Below are 17,460 nucleotides of genomic sequence, written 5' to 3'. Positions count from 1 at the left end.
TCTAGTTTCCAAAATGGAGTCACTTGTGGGGAGTTCCTACTGTTTAGGCACATCAGGGGCTCTGCAAACGCAACCTGATGCCCGCAGAGCATTCCATCAAAGTCTGCATTTCAAAACGTCACTACTTCCCTTCCGAACCCCGACGTGTGCCAAAACAGTGGTTTACCCCCACATATGGGGTATCAGCGTACTCAGGAGAAACTGGACAACAACTTTTGGGGTCCAATTTCTCCTGTTACTCTTGCAAAAATAAAAAAATTCTGGGCTAAAAAAATATTTTTGAGGAAAGGAAACACATTTTTTATTTTCACGGCTCTGCGTTATAAACTTCTGTGAAGCACTTGGGGGTTCAAAGTGCTCACCACACATCTAGATTAGTTCCTTGGGAGGTCTAGTTTCCAAAATGGGGTCACTTGTGCGGGAGCTCCAATGTTTAGGCACACAGGGGCTCTCCAAACGCGACATGGTGTCCGCTAATGATTGGAGCAAATTTTCCATTCAAAAAGCCAAATGGCGTGCCTTCCCTTCCGAGCCCTGCCGTGCGCCCAAACAGTGGTTTACCCCCACATATGGGGTATCATCGTACTCAGGACAAACTGCACAACAACATTTGGGATCCAATTTCTCCTATTACCCTTGGGAAAATAAAAAATTCTGGGCTAAAAATCATTTTTGAGGAAAGAAAAATTATTTTTTTATTTTCACGGCTCTGCGTTATAAACTTCTGTGAAGCACCTGGGGGTTATAAGTGCTCACTATGCATCTAGATAAGTTCCTTGGGGGGTCTAGTTTCCAAAATGGGGTCACTTGTAGGGGAGCTCCAATGTTTAGGCACACAGGGGCTCTCCAAACGCGACATGGTGTCCGCTAACGATTGGAGCTAATTTTCCATTCAAAAAGTCAAATGGCACGCCTCCCCTTCCGAGCCTTGCCGTGCACCCAAACAGTGGTTTACCCCCACATATGAGGTATCGGCATACTCAGGAGAAATTGCCCAACAAATTTTAGGATCCATTTTATCCTGTTGCCCATGTGAAAATGAAAGAATTGAGGCTAAAAGAAATTTTGTGTGAAAAAAAAGTACTTTTTCATTTTTGCGGATCAATTTGTGAAGCACCTGGGGGTTTAAAGTGCTCACTATGCCTCTAGATGAGTTCCTTGGGGGGTCTAGTTTCCAAAATGGGGTCACTTGTGGAGGAGCTCCAATGTTTAGGCACACAGGGGCTTTCCAAACGCGACATGGTGTCCGCTAACGATGGAGATAATTTTTCATTCAAAAAGTCAAATGGCGCTCCTTCCCTTCCGAGCCTTACCATGTGCCCAAACAGTGGTTTACCCCCACATGTGAGGTATTGGTGTACTCAGGAGAAATTGCCCAAAAAAATTTAGGATCCATTTTATCCTGTTGCCCATGTGAAAATGAAAAAATTGAGGCTAAAATAATTTTTTTGTGAAAAAAAAGTACTTTTTCATTTTTACGGATCAATTTGTGAAGCACCTGGGGGTTTAAAGTGCTCACTATGCTTCTAGATAAGTTCCTTGGGGGGTCTAGTTTCCAAAATGGGGTCACTTGTGGGGGAGCTCCAATGTTTAGGCACACGGGGGCTCTCCAAACGTGACATGGTGTCCGCTAAAGATTGGAGCCAATTTTTCATTCAAAAAGTCAAATGGCGCTCCTTCCCTTCCGAGCCCTGCCGTGCGCCCAAACAGTGGTTTACCCCCACATATGAGGTATCAGCGTACTCAGGACAAATTGGACAACAACGTCCATGGTCCAGTTTCTCCTTTTACCGCTGGGAAAATAAAAAAATTGTTGCTAAAAGATCATTTTTGTGACTAAAAAGTTAAATGTTCATTTTTTACTTCCATGTTGCTTCTGCTGCTGTGAAACACCTGAAGGGTTAATAAACTTCTTGAATGTGGTTTTGAGCACCTTGAGGGGTGCAGTTTTTAGAATGGTGTCACTTTTGGGTATTTTCAGCCATATAAAACCCTCAAAATGACTTCAAATGTGAGGTGGTCCCTAAAAAAAATGGTTTTGTAAATTTTGTTGTAAAAATGAGAAATCACTGGTCAAATTTTAACCCTTATAACTTCCTAGCAAAAAAAAAAATTGTTTCCAAAATTGTGCTGATGTAAAGTAGACATATGGGAAACGTTATTTATTAACTATTTTGTGTCACATAACTCTCTGGTTTAACAGAATAAAAATTCAAAATGTGAAAATTGCGAAATTTTCAAATTTTTTGCCAAATTTCCGTTTTTTTCACAAATAAACTCAGAAATTATCGACCTACATTTACCACTAACATGAAGCCCAATATGTCACGAAAAAACAATCTCAGAATCGCTAGGATCCGTTGAAGCGTTCCTGAGTTATTACCTCATAAAGGGACACTGGCCAGAATTTCAAAAAACGGCAAGGTCATTAAGGCCAAAATAGGCTGGGTCATGAAGGGGTTAAAGGGCCACTGTCACCCCCTCCAGCCGTTATAAACTAAAAGAGCCACCTTGTGCAGCAGTAATGCTGCAGTCTAACAAGGTGGCTCTTTTAGTTTTTGATTCATTTATTAGCTCAATAAAGCGTTTTATAAATTGGCCACACATACCAGATATTATACCTGGAGGCGGTCCGAAGCGTCCTGTATGAATCCCCCAACTGCCGTCACTCTTCTCTTCAGGGCCGATGGTACCCGCCCCCTTCGCGTTGTTGCTTCTTAAATCCGGCGCCTGCGCTGTGCGTGCCTGCCTGGGGCCTGCGCAGTCTTCATCAGTAGCAGCTCAGATGCAGGGTGCCTGACTGCGCAGGTGCGGGCAGTGCGGCCGCCCTGTTACTGAATCCCCGCCCCGCACTGTGTTATTCATTATGCACAGTGCGGGGCTGGCATTCCTGGGCATGCGCACTGCGCTTGTCAGACGGTCCCCCGCCTTCCAGCATTGCCCGAATATACAGGTTTCATTGCCGACGTTTGGAACAGCCACAAAGAACAACGCTGGAAGGCGGGGGACCGGGGGAGCGTCTGACAAGCGCAGTGCGCATGCCCAGGAATGCCAGCCCCGCACTGTGCATAATGAATAACACAGTGCGGGGCGGGGATTCAGTAACAGGGCGGCCGCACTGCCCGCACCTGCGCAGTCAGGCACCCTGCATCTGAGCTGCTACTGATAATGAAGACTGCGCAGGCCCCAGGCAGGCACGCACAGCGCAGGCGCCGGATTTAAGAAGCAACAACGCGAAGGGGGCGGGTACCATCGGCCCTGAAGAGAAGAGTGACGGCAGTTGGGGGATTCATACAGGACGCTTCGGACCGCCTCCAGGTATAATATCTGGTATGTGTGGCCAATTTATAAAACGCTTTATTGAGCTAATAAATGAATCAAAAACTAAAAGAGCCACCTTGTTAGACTGCAGCATTACTGCTGCACAAGGTGGCTCTTTTAGTTTATAACGGCTGGGGGGGGGGGTGACAGTGGCCCTTTAAATAGCTTTTTTGTTCAGTGAATGTGACCTCCTAATGCTGCAAATTCCACAAATTAGCATTTTCAGTTCTTTAAAACAGATCAAATGTTTAGAAATTCTACTGTGCCTAATAATTTGGAACAGTGCATTTTGAGTTTTTATTCATTTTGGAGATTATACTGTTATCATTGGGAGGTTTCTCCAATAAAATTCGATGTATACTCTAACGGGTGATGACTTTTATTAGACTGACTGTCATTTGCACCGACCATTTAGGAAAATCAGAGAAAAATATAATTTGCATAATAATTTGGAACATGGTGTAAAAGAAAGGGAAAAAGTGGGGAATGTGGTCTGGAAGCCGTGCTCTAGGCAACTGTGTTATGTTATGCAGAGATGAGTCCTGACTGGAAGAAGTGATGGCAGTCTGTGCTGGATGAAAGTGAAAAGCAAAGATGAAGGACTTCAGCTAGAGACGTCACTAGTGAGTCAGTGTATTACCTGTACACTGACACTATACACTGTATACTATATACAAAGCTCCTGTGTATAATGTCACTGGCAGTGGTGATCACTGTATTACCTGTACACTGACACCTTATACAGATCTCCTGTGTATAACGTCACCAGTGATCACTGTAGTATCTTTACACTGACCGTAAATACAGAGTTCCTGTATACAATGGCACTTAGTGTTGTGCTTTTTTTTTAAATTAATGATCAGTATTGTAGTATACTAGTAGTAAAAGTTGTACACTCCCTGACAGAAATAATGTCGCTTATCCATGTTATGTAAATAAAAGCTTATAACCTGATGTTGAATTCATGCATTGGTTGTATAAATTATTCTTTTGAAAGCTGAAACCTTCCAAAATGTGGTTTAGGTTAAGAAAATAAATTTACATCAATGCAGAAATATTGATCAGTTAATGGACACAGAATGGTCAGATTTTAGCAAGACAAAAGTTTTGTCGCCTGGTCATATAATGCACCCAATCCTAGTTTACATCCTTACCTGTGCTCAGTAAATGATCGGTTATTTAGTGTGTGTGTATAAAAAGAAACCTAGCACCCCAGACCTTCACTTGAACTGCAACTTGAGCTCTTGACAACATGCCAAAAATCCACCGGGCAACCAAAGCCTGGATTATCAAGAGGCTGAAGACCAGATCCACTGCAGAGGTGGCGGGCACCTTTAATGTGTCTCAGTGTCAAGTACAAAGAATTAAAAAAAGATTTGAAGAGACTGGAGATGTGTTTGACAAGCACAGGTCCGGCAGACCCCACAACACAACTGCTCAGGAGGAGTGTTTGTTGGTTAGAAAATCCAAAGCAAGCCCCTCTTCCACAGCAGCAGAGCTCCAACAGGTCTGGTCACCTCAAGTCCCTGTGTCAACTAGTAAAAGTTAAATTCACCGCACGTGACACGCCGATCGTTAGCAAGGCGCGGGAGCGCCGCTTGTCATAACAGACACTGCAGGTTCACACTACTGGACAGGATCTTCCATAGGCAAACATTTAGATTACAATAGAGCTTATATTGCACTGCTGGGACTTTCTGCCTTCTCTGTATATCACTATCTTAGCTGGAACAAACACTGCAGGAGACTTACTGGAGCCAGTATGGATCCAAAATACACCCAGAAGACAGTTAAATTCGGTGGTTGAAAGATCATGGTCTGGGGTTACATTCAGTATGGGGGTGTGCGAAACATTTGCAAGGTGGAAGACAATATCAATAGCCTAAAATATCAAGAAGTATTAGCTACCTCTTATATTCCAAATCATAAAAGGGGTCAAATTCTGCAGCAGGACGGTGCTCCATCTCATACATCCATCTCTACAATAAAGTTCCTCCAGGCAAAAAAGATCAAGGTGCTCAAGGACTGGCCAGCCCAGTCACCAGACATGAACATCATTGAGCATGTTTGGGGAAGGATGAAAGAGGAAGCTTGGAAGACAAAACCAAAGAATCTAGATGAGCACCACAACTTCATTCACCAATGTTATGCAACATATATTTGTATTTTAAGTTAATTATTTGTCTGTGGGCAACAAAAATTTTGTCTTGCCAAAATCTGACCATTCTGTGTCCATTAACTGATCAATATTTCTGCTTTGATAATTTATTTTCTTAACCTAAATCACATTTTGGAGGGTTTCAGCTTTCAAAAGAATAACTTATACAACCAATGGATGAATTTAACATCAGGTTATAAGCTTTTATTTACATAACATGGATAAGCGACATAACTTCTGTCAGGGAGTGTATGGTGGCATCATTGGTCTTTGTATAGAATGTAGTTTCATGTAGAAGTAATGGTGATATTATAATATTATGTATTCTCTGTGTAGTGGAGATAGTACTAGGCACTGTATAGCTGTATTGTTGTGTGTATGTTTGTAAGTAAGCTCCGTTATGGCACCATATCTAAGCAGTAAGCTTGGTTCTGGTACTCTATCAATGTAGTAATCTAGATTATGGTACTGTATGTATGTCGTAATCTCAGTTCTGCTCCAGTTTCTATGTAGCAGACTTGGTTCCATGTAGTAGACTTATTAAGCTCGGTTCTGCTCCCTTATCTCTGTAGTAAGCTCGGTTCTGCTCCCATATCTCTGTAGTAAGCTCGGTTCTGCTCCCATTTCTCTGCACTAAGCTCGGTTCTGCTCCCATATCTCTGTAGTAAGCTCGGTTCTGCTCCCATATCTCTGTAGTAAGCTTGGTTCTGCTCCCTTATCTCTGTAGTAAGCTCAGTTCTGCTCCCTTATCTCTGTAGTATGCTAGGTTCTGCTCCCATATCTCTGTAGTAAGTTTGGTTCTGCTCCCATATCTCTGTAGTAAGGTCGATTCTGTTCCCATATCTCGGCAGTAAGCTCGGTTCTGCTCCCATTTCTCTGCACTAAGCTCGGTTCTGCTCCCATATCTCTGTAGTAAGCTTGGTTCTTCTGCCATATCTTTGCAGTAAGCTCGGTTCTGCGTCCATATCTCTGTAGTAAGCTCGGTTCTGTTCCCATATCTCTGTAGTAAGCTTGTTTCTGCTTCCTTATCTCTGTAGTAAGCTGTGTTCTGCTCCCATATGTCTGTAGTAAGCTTGGTTCTGCTCCCATATCTTTGCAGTAAGCTCGGTTCTGCTCCCATATCTCTGTAGTAAGCTCGGTTCTGTTCCCCTAGCTCTGTAGTAAGCTTGGTTCTGTTTCCCTTATCTCTGTAGTAAGCTCGTTTCTGCTGACATATCTCTGTAGTAAGCCCTGTTCTGCTCCCATATCTCTGTAGTAAGCTTGGTTCTGCTCCCATATCCTTGCTGTTTGCTCGGTTCTGCTCCCATATCTCTGTAGTAAGCTCGGTTCTGCTCCCATATCTTTGCAGTAAGCTCGGTTCGACTCCCATATCTCTGAATCTAGTGAGTTCGGTTCTGCTCCCATATTTCTGTAGTAAGCTCTGTTCTGCTCACATATCTCTGTAGTAAGCTCCGTTCTGTTCCCATATCTCTGGAGTAAGCTCGATTCTGCTCCCATATCTATGCAGCAAGCTCCGTTCAGTTCCCATATCTGTGTTCCAGCCTGTTTTTAAAGCCTGTTATCTCTGCTACTTTAATGCAGTGCCCAGATATAAGCAGGGAAAAGGAGGGCCACCGCAACTCGAGGGCCACTGCCTTGTGATTGCCCCCCAGGCTGAAAATTGCCAGCCAGCCCCTGAGCTGCGGCTCGGAACAGCTGATTATCGGGATCGCTCCAGGTATCCGAGTTCCCGATGCAGCTATTTGGGAAGCGCTATAGTTATTCGGATAACATATATCCAAAGCTAATCAATCAACCCTAGATTTCTTACATGGGATCTTTATGATGTTACATTGTCATCTTCTCCCTATTTAGGTACCTACAATATTGGATCCTTTCAGTGGAGATCTTCTATATAAGACAATTTTCCTGACTGACTGTCAAGGATGGATAGGGACAAGGACAAGATGGCGGAGAGGATATTACACCTCAACCTAGAGATCCTTTTCGGGCTTACTGGAGAGGTGAGAGATGCCCATGATGCTACATTAGATTGTACTTATCTATGGGAATAACAGATGGACAGAACTGGAGAGGTGAGGACTCTGGAAATGTCTGTAGTGAGGTTTATTAATGTGTCTCTCCATAACCAGGATTACACAGTAGTGAAGAAGACCTCTAGTGAGCGCTGTCAGGCCCCTGTGTCTGAGAGATGGGGAAGACCCCTGAGCCTAATAACGGGGCCTCCACCTCACCCCCTGATACATGAGGACATCAATGACCAGAAGATCCTAGAACTCACCTACAAGATGATTGAGCTGCTGACTGGAGAGGTGACACTGCTGGGACATTATACAGTAACGCTATGGAGGGATCGGGGGATGACGGTATCATTGTATGTGTCAGGTTCCTATAAGGTGTCAGGATGTCACCATCTATTTCTCCATGGAGGAGTGGGAGTATTTAGAAGAACACAAAGATCTGTATAAGGACGTCATGAAGGTTCCCCAGCCCCTCACATCAACAGGTAATAGACAGGACTAAAAACACACGGCCTATAATTATCTGTATGTAAAGAATGAATTCAGTCCCTGTATGTGTTTCTTTTCAGTTCTATCCAGTGAGAGGACAACACCAGAGAGATGTCCCCGTCCTCTTCTTTCACAGGACTGTAAACAAGAAAATCCCGATATTCCTCAGGATCATCAGGTAGATGGAGAGAAGGTGTCATGAGATCTCCCCTATGATGTGTAGAAGCTGTGAAGGTCTTGTGTTCAGTCTTCGTTTATCCACCAGTATTATACACTGATTGGCTACTTTATTAGAGACACTTCTACACTCCCATCTAAAACTTATTAGACACATGACAGCAGAGTGCAACATAAATTTGAGTGATCAGATTTTAGAATGAGAAGATAGTCACAATCTTGTGCACTAATGCTGCATTCTGTAAAGGTGGCTCTTATTTTTGTTGTCCCTTCCAACGCTGCAATATTACTTTTTATAGTTTGCCCGCCATACCTTTAGTCTGTCCGGGGGGCACGTCTTTTCCCTCCGGACACAAACGCCTCCCAGCCATCACTCAGCTCCACTGGGCGCTGCCTCCTCTGCCTTCAGTAATGTACCCGGCGCCTGCGCTGTAAGTTCCTATTATGTGATGTGAGTGGACTGCGCATGCCCGAAAAAGGAACTTACAGTGCAGGCGCCAGGGACGTTAATGAAGGCTGAGGAGGCGGCGCCCAGCGCACGGAGAGGCGGAGTCATGGTTGGGAGGCGTTTGTGTCCACAAGGAAAATAAGTGCCAGCCGGACAGACTAAAGGTATGGCGGGCAAATTATAAAAAGTAATATTGCAGCGTTGGAAGGGAGAACAAAAATAAGAGCCACCTTCACAGAATGCAGCATTAGTGCACAAGATTGTGACTATCTTCTCATTCTAAAATCTGATCACTCAAATTTATGTTGCACTCTGCTGTCATGTGTCACAGAATGCAGCATTAGTGCTGCACAAGGTGGCTCTTTTAGTTAAAAACGCCAGGGGGTGACAGGTTCCCTTTAAGGCTACTGTTTTCTATGGTACAAGGATAATGACCCATACCATGACTACGTGACCCATGTTGTTTAGTCATGGATTGCTTCCTTCCCTGATCTATTGTCATTTTCCCCAATACCCTGTAGATGGTAAGCCTTTGTGGGTAGGGTCCTCTGTCCCTTAAAAGTTTCTCTATATACTGCATGTTTTGCATGTAATCCTTCATTCACATGTACAGCACTACAGCATGGTCAGCCTCAATGAATACTAAAACATAACATTTAATAAACCTTTAAAATACATAAACAGCATAAAGAAATCTAAGTGCTCAAAATAACCAGTGCTCAAGTAAAAAAGGGTTTTGGTTCAATCTCACCCATATGAGTATTTCCTTCTCATTTCGTTTTTTTCGGCTTATTCTTTAGAAATAAACCGCACCAGCAGGAAGAAAAGATATATATATATATATATATAGTTATGGAGGGGGATCTTAGGGTCTAAATCTCCTTGTCGTGCCCCTGTATATCTCCTGCCCTAACAAGGGCAGTACCCAAATGTCATCCTGCTTTAAAGGATACCCATGAAAAATGTAGCCTCCCTATAGCATGTATACTCCCAACGCGTTTCCTTCCCCCTTACGGGGAATTCATCAGGGGAAGTTTGGAATAGGCTCAAATAGTTGCCTGCAATGGCATATGAAACTTGAAAAAACCGACTGATGTTGCCGGTGCCCCTCAATCGGGAAAGTGCTCCGAGCACTTTCCCGATTGAGGGGCACCGGCAACATCAGTCGGTTTTTTCAAGTTGCATATGCCATTGCAGGCAACTATTTGAGCCTATTCCAAACTTCCCCTGATGAATTCCCCGTAAGGGGGAAGGAAACGCGTTGGGAGTATACATGCTATAGGGAGGCTACATTTTTCATGGGTATCCTTTAAAGCAGGATGACATTTGGGTACTGCCCTTGTTAGGGCAGGAGATATACAGGGGCACGACAAGGAGATTTAGACCCTAAGATCCCCCTCCATAACTATATATATATATATCTTTTCATCCTGCTGGTGAGGTTTATTTCTAAAGAATAAGCCAAAAAAAACGAAATGAGAAGGAAATACTCATATGGGTGAGATTGAACCAAAACCCTTTTTTACTTGAGCACTGGTTATTTTGAGCACTTAGATTTCTTTATGCTGTTTATGTATTTTAAAGGTTTATTAAATGTTATGTTTTAGTATTCATTGAGGCTGACCATGCTGTAGTGCATATTTTCGCCTATTGGTCAATTAGTGGCAGAATAGATTATTCTAGTTCCTTAGCTGAATTGTCACATGTACAGCACCCTGAAAATAATGGTGCTTTAAAAATAATTAATGATAAAATGCCTCCAATGTATCGGTTGTATGGGTAGGGGTAGAGGTGTCTTATAACGACATCAGTGAAATGGCTACCCGAGGAGAGGAGTTGTTGGTAATGTCAGCAAATGTTTTACTTTATAGATCATCAGATCACCCAGATATGTGTGTATGTGTATGATAGATAGATAGATAGATAGATAGATAGATAGATAGATAGATAGACAGTAGAGACCAAAAGTTTGGACACACCTCATTTAAAGATTTTCCTGTATTTTCATGACTATGAAAATTGTAAATTCTCACTGAAGGCATCAAAACTTTGAATTAACACATGTGGAATTATATACTTAACAAGAAAGTGTGAAACAACTGAAATTATGTCTTCTATTCTAGGTTCTTCAAAGTAGCCACCTTTTGCTTTGATGACTACTTTGCACACTCTTGGCATTCTCTTGATGAGCTTCAAGAGGTAGTCACCGGGAATGGTCTTCCAACAATCTTGAAGGAGTTCCCAGAGATGCTTAGCACTTGTTGGCCCTTTTGCCTTCACTCTGCGGTCCAGCTCACCCCAAACCATCTCGATTGGGTTCAGGTCTGGTGACTGTGGAGGCCAGGTCATCTGGCATAGCACCCCATCACTCTCCTTCTTGGTCAAATAGCTCTAACACAGCCTGGAGGTGTATTTGGGGTCATTGTCCCGTTGAAAAGTAAATGATGGTCCAACTAAACGCAAACCGGATGGAATAGCATGCCGCTGCAAGAGGCTGTGATAGCTGTCATGATTCTCAATGGCGAGAGAACATAGCCCAGCATATATGAGAACTAGCTCTTGGAAGATGGAAACTATACTGACCATGAACTAAACCTGCCGCACAACTAGAAGTGGCCGGGTAGCATGCCTACGTTTTTTAACCCTAGATGCCCAGCGCCAGCCGGAGAACTACCTAATCCTAGCAGAGGAAAAGACAGTCCTGGCTCACCTCTAGAGAAATTTTCCCAAAAGGCAGACAGAGGCCCCCCACATATATTGGCGGTGATTTGAGATGAAATGACAAACGTAGTATGAAAATAGGTTTAGCAAAATCGAGGTCCGCTTTCTAGATAGCAGGAAGACAGAAAGGACACTTTCATGGTCAGCAGAAAACCCTATCAAAACACCATCCAGAAATTCCTTTAAGACTCTAGCATTAACTCATAACACCAGAGTGGCAATTTCCGATCACAAGAGCTTTCCAGACACAGTAACGAAACAGCAGCTGTGAACAGGAACAAAATGCAAAAACACACAAGGACAAAAGTCCAACTTAGCTGGGAGTTGTCTAGTAGCAGGAACAAGCACAGAAGGCTTCTGATTACATTGTTGACCGGCAAGAAAGTGACAGAGGAGCAAGGTTATATAGCGACTCCCACATCCTGATAGGAGCAGGTGAACAGAGGGGATGATGCACACAAGTTCAATTCCACAAGTGGCCACCGGGGGAGCCCAGAATCCAATTTCACAACAGTACCCCCCCCTCAAGGAGGGGGCACCGAACCCTCACCAGAACCACCAGGGCGATCAGGATGAGCCCTATGAAAGGCACGGACAAAATCGGAGGCATGAACATCAGAGGCAGTGACCCAAGAATTATCCTCCTGACCGTATCCCTTCCATTTGACCAGATACTGGAGTCTCCGTCTGGAAACACGAGAGTCTAAGATCTTTTCCACAACGTACTCCAACTCACCCTCAACCAACACCGGAGCAGGAGGCTCAACGGAAGGCACAACCGGTACCTCATACCTGCGCAACAATGACCGATGAAAAACATTATGAATCGAAAAGGATGCAGGGAGGTCCAAACGGAAGGACACAGGGTTAAGAATCTCCAATATCTTGTACGGGCCGATGAACCGAGGCTTAAACTTAGGAGAAGAAACCCTCATAGGGACAAAACGAGAAGACAACCACACCAAGTCCCCAACACAAAGCCGAGGACCAACACGACGACGGCGGTTGGCAAAAAGCTGAGTCTTCTCCTGGGACAACTTCAAATTGTCCACCACCTGCCCCCAAATCTGATGCAACCTCTCCACCACAGCATCCACTCCAGGACAATCCGAAGATTCCACTTGACCGGAGGAAAATCGAGGATGAAACCCCAAATTACAGAAAAACGGGGACACCAAGGTGGCAGAGCTGGCCCGATTATTGAGGGCGAACTCCGCCAAAGGCAAAAAAACCAACCCAATCATCCTGATCCGCAGACACAAAACACCTCAAATATGTCTCCAAGGTCTGATTAGTCCGCTCGGTCTGGCCATTAGTCTGAGGATGGAAAGCAGACGAAAAAGACAAATCTATGCCCATCCTAGCACAGAATGCCCGCCAAAATCTAGACACGAATTGGGTCCCTCTGTCAGAAACGATATTCTCAGGAATACCATGCAAACGAACAACATTTTGAAAAAACAGAGGAACCAACTCGGAAGAAGAAGGCAACTTAGGCAAGGGAACCAGATGGACCATCTTAGAGAAACGGTCACACACCACCCAGATGACAGACATCTTCTGAGAAACAGGCAGATCCGAAATAAAATCCATCGAGATGTGCGTCCAAGGTCTCTTCGGGATAGGCAAGGGCAATAACAATCCACTAGCCCGAGAACAACAAGGCTTGGCCCGAGCACAAACGTCACAAGACTGCACAAAGCCTCGCACATCTCGTGACAGGGAAGGCCACCAGAAGGACCTTGCCACCAAATCCCTGGTACCAAAGATTCCAGGATGACCTGCCAACGCAGAAGAATGAACCTCAGAGATGACTCTACTGGTCCAATCATCAGGAACAAACAGTCTACCAGGTGGGCAACGATCAGGTCTATCCGCCTGAAACTCCTGCAAGGCCCGCCGCAGGTCTGGAGAAACGGCAGACAATATCACTCCATCTTTAAGGATACCTGTGGGCTCAGAATTACCAGGGGAGTCAGGCTCAAAACTCCTAGAAAGGGCATCCGCCTTAACATTCTTAGAACCCGGTAGGTACGACACCACAAAATTAAACCGAGAGAAAAACAACGACCAGCGCGCCTGTCTAGGATTCAGGCGCCTGGCAGACTCAAGGTAAATTAAATTTTTGTGGTCAGTCAATACCACCACCTGATGTCTGGCCCCCTCAAGCCAGTGACGCCACTCCTCAAAAGCCCACTTCATGGCCAAAAGCTCCCGATTCCCAATATCATAATTCCGCTCGGCGGGCGAAAATTTACGGGAAAAAAAAGCACAAGGTCTCATCACGGAGCAGTCGGAACTTCTCTGCGACAACACCGCCCCAGCTCCGATTTCAGAAGCGTCGACCTCAACCTGAAAAGGAAGAGCAACATCAGGCTGACGCAACACTGGGGCGGAAGAAAAGCGGCGCTTGAGCTCCCGAAAGGCCTCCACAGCATCAGGGGACCAATCAGCAACATCAGCACCCTTCTTAGTCAAATCAGTCAATGGTTTTACAACATCAGAAAAACCAGCAATAAATCGACGATAAAAGTTAGCAAAGCCCAAAAATTTCTGAAGACTCTTAAGAGAAGAGGGTTGCGTCCAATCACCAATAGCCTGAACCTTGACAGGATCCATCTCGATGGAAGAGGGGGAAAAAATGTATCCCAAGAAAGAAATCTTTTGAACCCCAAAAACACACTTAGAACCCTTTACACACAAGGAATTAGACCGCAAAACCTGAAAAACCCTCCTGACCTGCTGGACATGAGAGTCCCAGTCATCCGAAAAAATCAGAATATCATCCAGATAAACAATCATAAATTTATCCAAATAATCGCGGAAAATGTCATGCATAAAGGACTGGAAGACTGAAGGGGCATTTGAAAGACCAAAAGGCATCACCAAATACTCAAAATGGCCCTCGGGCGTATTAAATGCGGTTTTCCACTCATCCCCCTGCTTGATTCGCACCAAATTATACGCCCCACGGAGATCAATCTTAGAGAACCACTTGGCCCCCTTTATACGAGCAAACAAATCAGTAAGCAGTGGTAACGGATATTGATATTTAACCGTGATTTTATTCAAAAGTCGATAATCAATACACGGCCTCAAAGAGCCGTCTTTCTTAGACACAAAGAAAAAACCGGCTCCTAAGGGAGATGACGAAGGACGAATATGTCCCTTTTCCAAGGACTCCTTTATATATTCTCGCATAGCAGCGTGTTCAGGCACAGACAGATTAAATAAACGACCCTTAGGGTATTTACTACCCGGAATCAAGTCTATGGCACAATCGCACTCCCGGTGCGGAGGTAGTGAACCAACCTTGGGTTCTTCAAAAACGTCACGAAAGTCAGACAAGAATTCAGGAATCTCAGAGGGAATAGATGATGAAATGGAAACCAAAGGTACGTCCCCATGAGTTCCTTTACATCCCCAGCTTAACACAGACATAGCTCTCCAGTCGAGGACTTGGTTATGAGATTGCAGCCATGGCAATCCCAGCACCAAAACATCATGTAGATTATACAGCACCAGAAAGCGAATAACCTCCTGGTGATCCGGATTAACACGCATAGTCACTTGTGTCCAGTATTGTGGTTTATTACTAGCCAATGGGGTGGAGTCAATCCCTTTCAGAGGTATCGGAGCCTCCAGTGGCTCCAAATCATACCCACAGCGTTTGGCAAAGGACCAATCCATAAGACTCAAAGCAGCGCCAGAGTCGACATAGGCGTCCGCGGTAATAGATGACAAAGAACAAATCAGGGTCACAGATAGAATAAACTTAGACTGTAAAGTGCTAATTGAAACAGACTTGTCAGGCTTCTTAGTACGCTTAAAGCATGCTGATATAACATGAGTTGAATCACCACAATAGAAGCACAACCCATTTTTTCGTCTAAAATTCTGCCGCTCGCTTCTGGACAGAATTCTATCACATTGCATATTTTCTGGCGTTTTCTCAGTAGACACCGCCAAATGGTGCACAGGTTTGCGCTCCCGCAGACGCCTATCGATCTGAATAGCCATCGTCATGGACTCATTCAGACTCGCAGGCACAGGGAACCCCACCATAACATCCTTAATGGCATCAGAGAGACCTTCTCTGAAAATCGCCGCCAGGGCGCACTCATTCCACTGAGTAAGCACAGACCATTTGCGGAATTTTTGGCAGTATATTTCAGCTTCATCTTGCCCCTGAGACAAGGACATCAAGGCCTTTTCCGCCTGAAGCTCTAAATGAGGTTCCTCATAAAGCAACCCCAAGGCCAGAAAAAACGCATCCACATTGAGCAACGCAGGATCCCCTGGTGCCAATGCAAAAGCCCAGTCTTGAGGGTCGCCCCGGAGCAAGGAAATTACAATCCTGACCTGCTGTGCAGGGTCTCCGGCAGAGCGAGACTTCAGGGACAAAAACAATTTGCAATTATTTTTAAAATTTTGAAAGTGAGATCTATTCCCCGAGAAGAATTCAGGCAAAGGAATTCTAGGCTCAGACATAGGTGCATGAACAACAAAATCTTGCAAATTTTGTACCTTTGTGGCGAGATTATTCAAACCTGTAGCTACACTCTGAAGATCCATTTGAAACAGGTGAACACAGAGCCATTCAAGGATTAGAAGGAGAGAAAGAGAGGAAGGCTGCAGTATAGGCAGACTAGCAAGTGATTCAATTAAGAGCACACTCAGAACTAGAGGAAAAAAAAAAAAAAATTGTAGCAGACTTCTTTTTTCTCTCCTTTCTCAGCCAGTAATTTAACCCTTTTTTTTGGGCCGGTCAAACTGTCATGATTCTCAATGGCGAGAGAACATAGCCCAGCATATATGAGAACTAGCTCTTGGAAGATGGAATCTATACTGACCATGAACTAAACCTGCCGCACAACTAGAAGTGGCCGGGTAGCATGCCTACGTTTTTTAACCCTAGATGCCCAGCGCCAGCCGGAGAACTACCTAATCCTAGCAGAGGAAAAGACAGTCCTGGCTCACCTCTAGAGAAATTTTCCCAAAAGGCAGACAGAGGCCCCCCACATATATTGGCGGTGATTTGAGATGAAATGACAAACGTAGTATGAAAATAGGTTTAGCAAAATCGAGGTCCGCTTTCTAGATAGCAGGAAGACAGAAAGGACACTTTCATGGTCAGCAGAAAACCCTATCAAAACACCATCCAGAAATTCCTTTAAGACTCTAGCATTAACTCATAACACCAGAGTGGCAATTTCCGATCACAAGAGCTTTCCAGACACAGTAACGAAACAGCAGCTGTGAACAGGAACAAAATGCAAAAACACACAAGGACAAAAGTCCAACTTAGCTGGGAGTTGTCTAGTAGCAGGAACAAGCACAGAAGGCTTCTGATTACATTGTTGACCGGCAAGAAAGTGACAGAGGAGCAAGGTTATATAGCGACTCCCACATCCTGATAGGAGCAGGTGAACAGAGGGGATGATGCACACAAGTTCAATTCCACAAGTGGCCACCGGGGGAGCCCAGAATCCAATTTCACAACAGATAGCCATGCTGGTTCAGTATGCCTTAAATTTTGAATAAATCCCCAACAGTGTCACCAGCCAAGCACCCCCACACCATCACACCTCCTCCTGCATGCTTCACGGTGGGAACCAGGCGTGTAGAGTCCATCCGTTCACCTTTTCTGTGTCGCACAAAGACACGGTGGTTGGAACCAAAGATCTCAAATTTGGAATCATCAGACCAAAGCACAGATTTCCACTGGTCTAATGTCCCTTCCTTGTGTTCTTTAGCCCAAACAAGTCTCTTCTGCTTGTTGCCTGTCCTTAGAAGTGGTTTCCTAGCAGCTATTTTACCTTGAAGGCCTGCTGCACAAAGTCTCCTCTCAACAGTTGTTGTAGAGATATGTCTGCTGCTAGAACTCTGTGTGGCATTGACCTGGTCTCTAATCTGAGCTGCTGTTAACCTGCGATTTCTGAGGCTGGCGGCTCGGATAAACTTATCCTCAGAAGCAGAGGTGACTCTTGGTCTTCCTTTCCTGGGACGGTCCTCATGTGATACAGTTTCTTTGTAGCGCTTGATGGTTTTTGCCACTGCACTTGGAGACACTTTTAAAGTTTTACCAATTTATCGGACTGACTGACCTTCATTTCTTAAAGTAA

At 44.5% G+C, this 17,460-nt stretch overlaps 1 protein-coding gene across 1 annotated transcript in view; it reads left to right on the top strand.

The window, feature by feature from the left end:
* LOC143768150 (uncharacterized) overlaps positions 1-17,460 on the top strand; it is a 94,149-nt gene that overhangs the window by 6,696 nt on the left and 69,993 nt on the right. The window contains exons 2-5 of the mRNA XM_077256837.1: positions 7,334-7,482; positions 7,612-7,791; positions 7,865-7,985; positions 8,070-8,167. Of these exons, the coding sequence (XP_077112952.1) occupies positions 7,405-7,482; positions 7,612-7,791; positions 7,865-7,985; positions 8,070-8,167 (477 nt within the window). The 5' untranslated portion in view covers positions 7,334-7,404. The remainder of the gene's footprint in view (positions 1-7,333; positions 7,483-7,611; positions 7,792-7,864; positions 7,986-8,069; positions 8,168-17,460) is intronic.

The sequence above is a fragment of the Ranitomeya variabilis genome, chromosome 4, assembly GCF_051348905.1.
Source record: "Ranitomeya variabilis isolate aRanVar5 chromosome 4, aRanVar5.hap1, whole genome shotgun sequence".
NCBI classification, from domain to species: domain Eukaryota; kingdom Metazoa; phylum Chordata; class Amphibia; order Anura; family Dendrobatidae; genus Ranitomeya; species Ranitomeya variabilis.
This window is presented reverse-complemented; position numbering and strand designations above follow the sequence as displayed.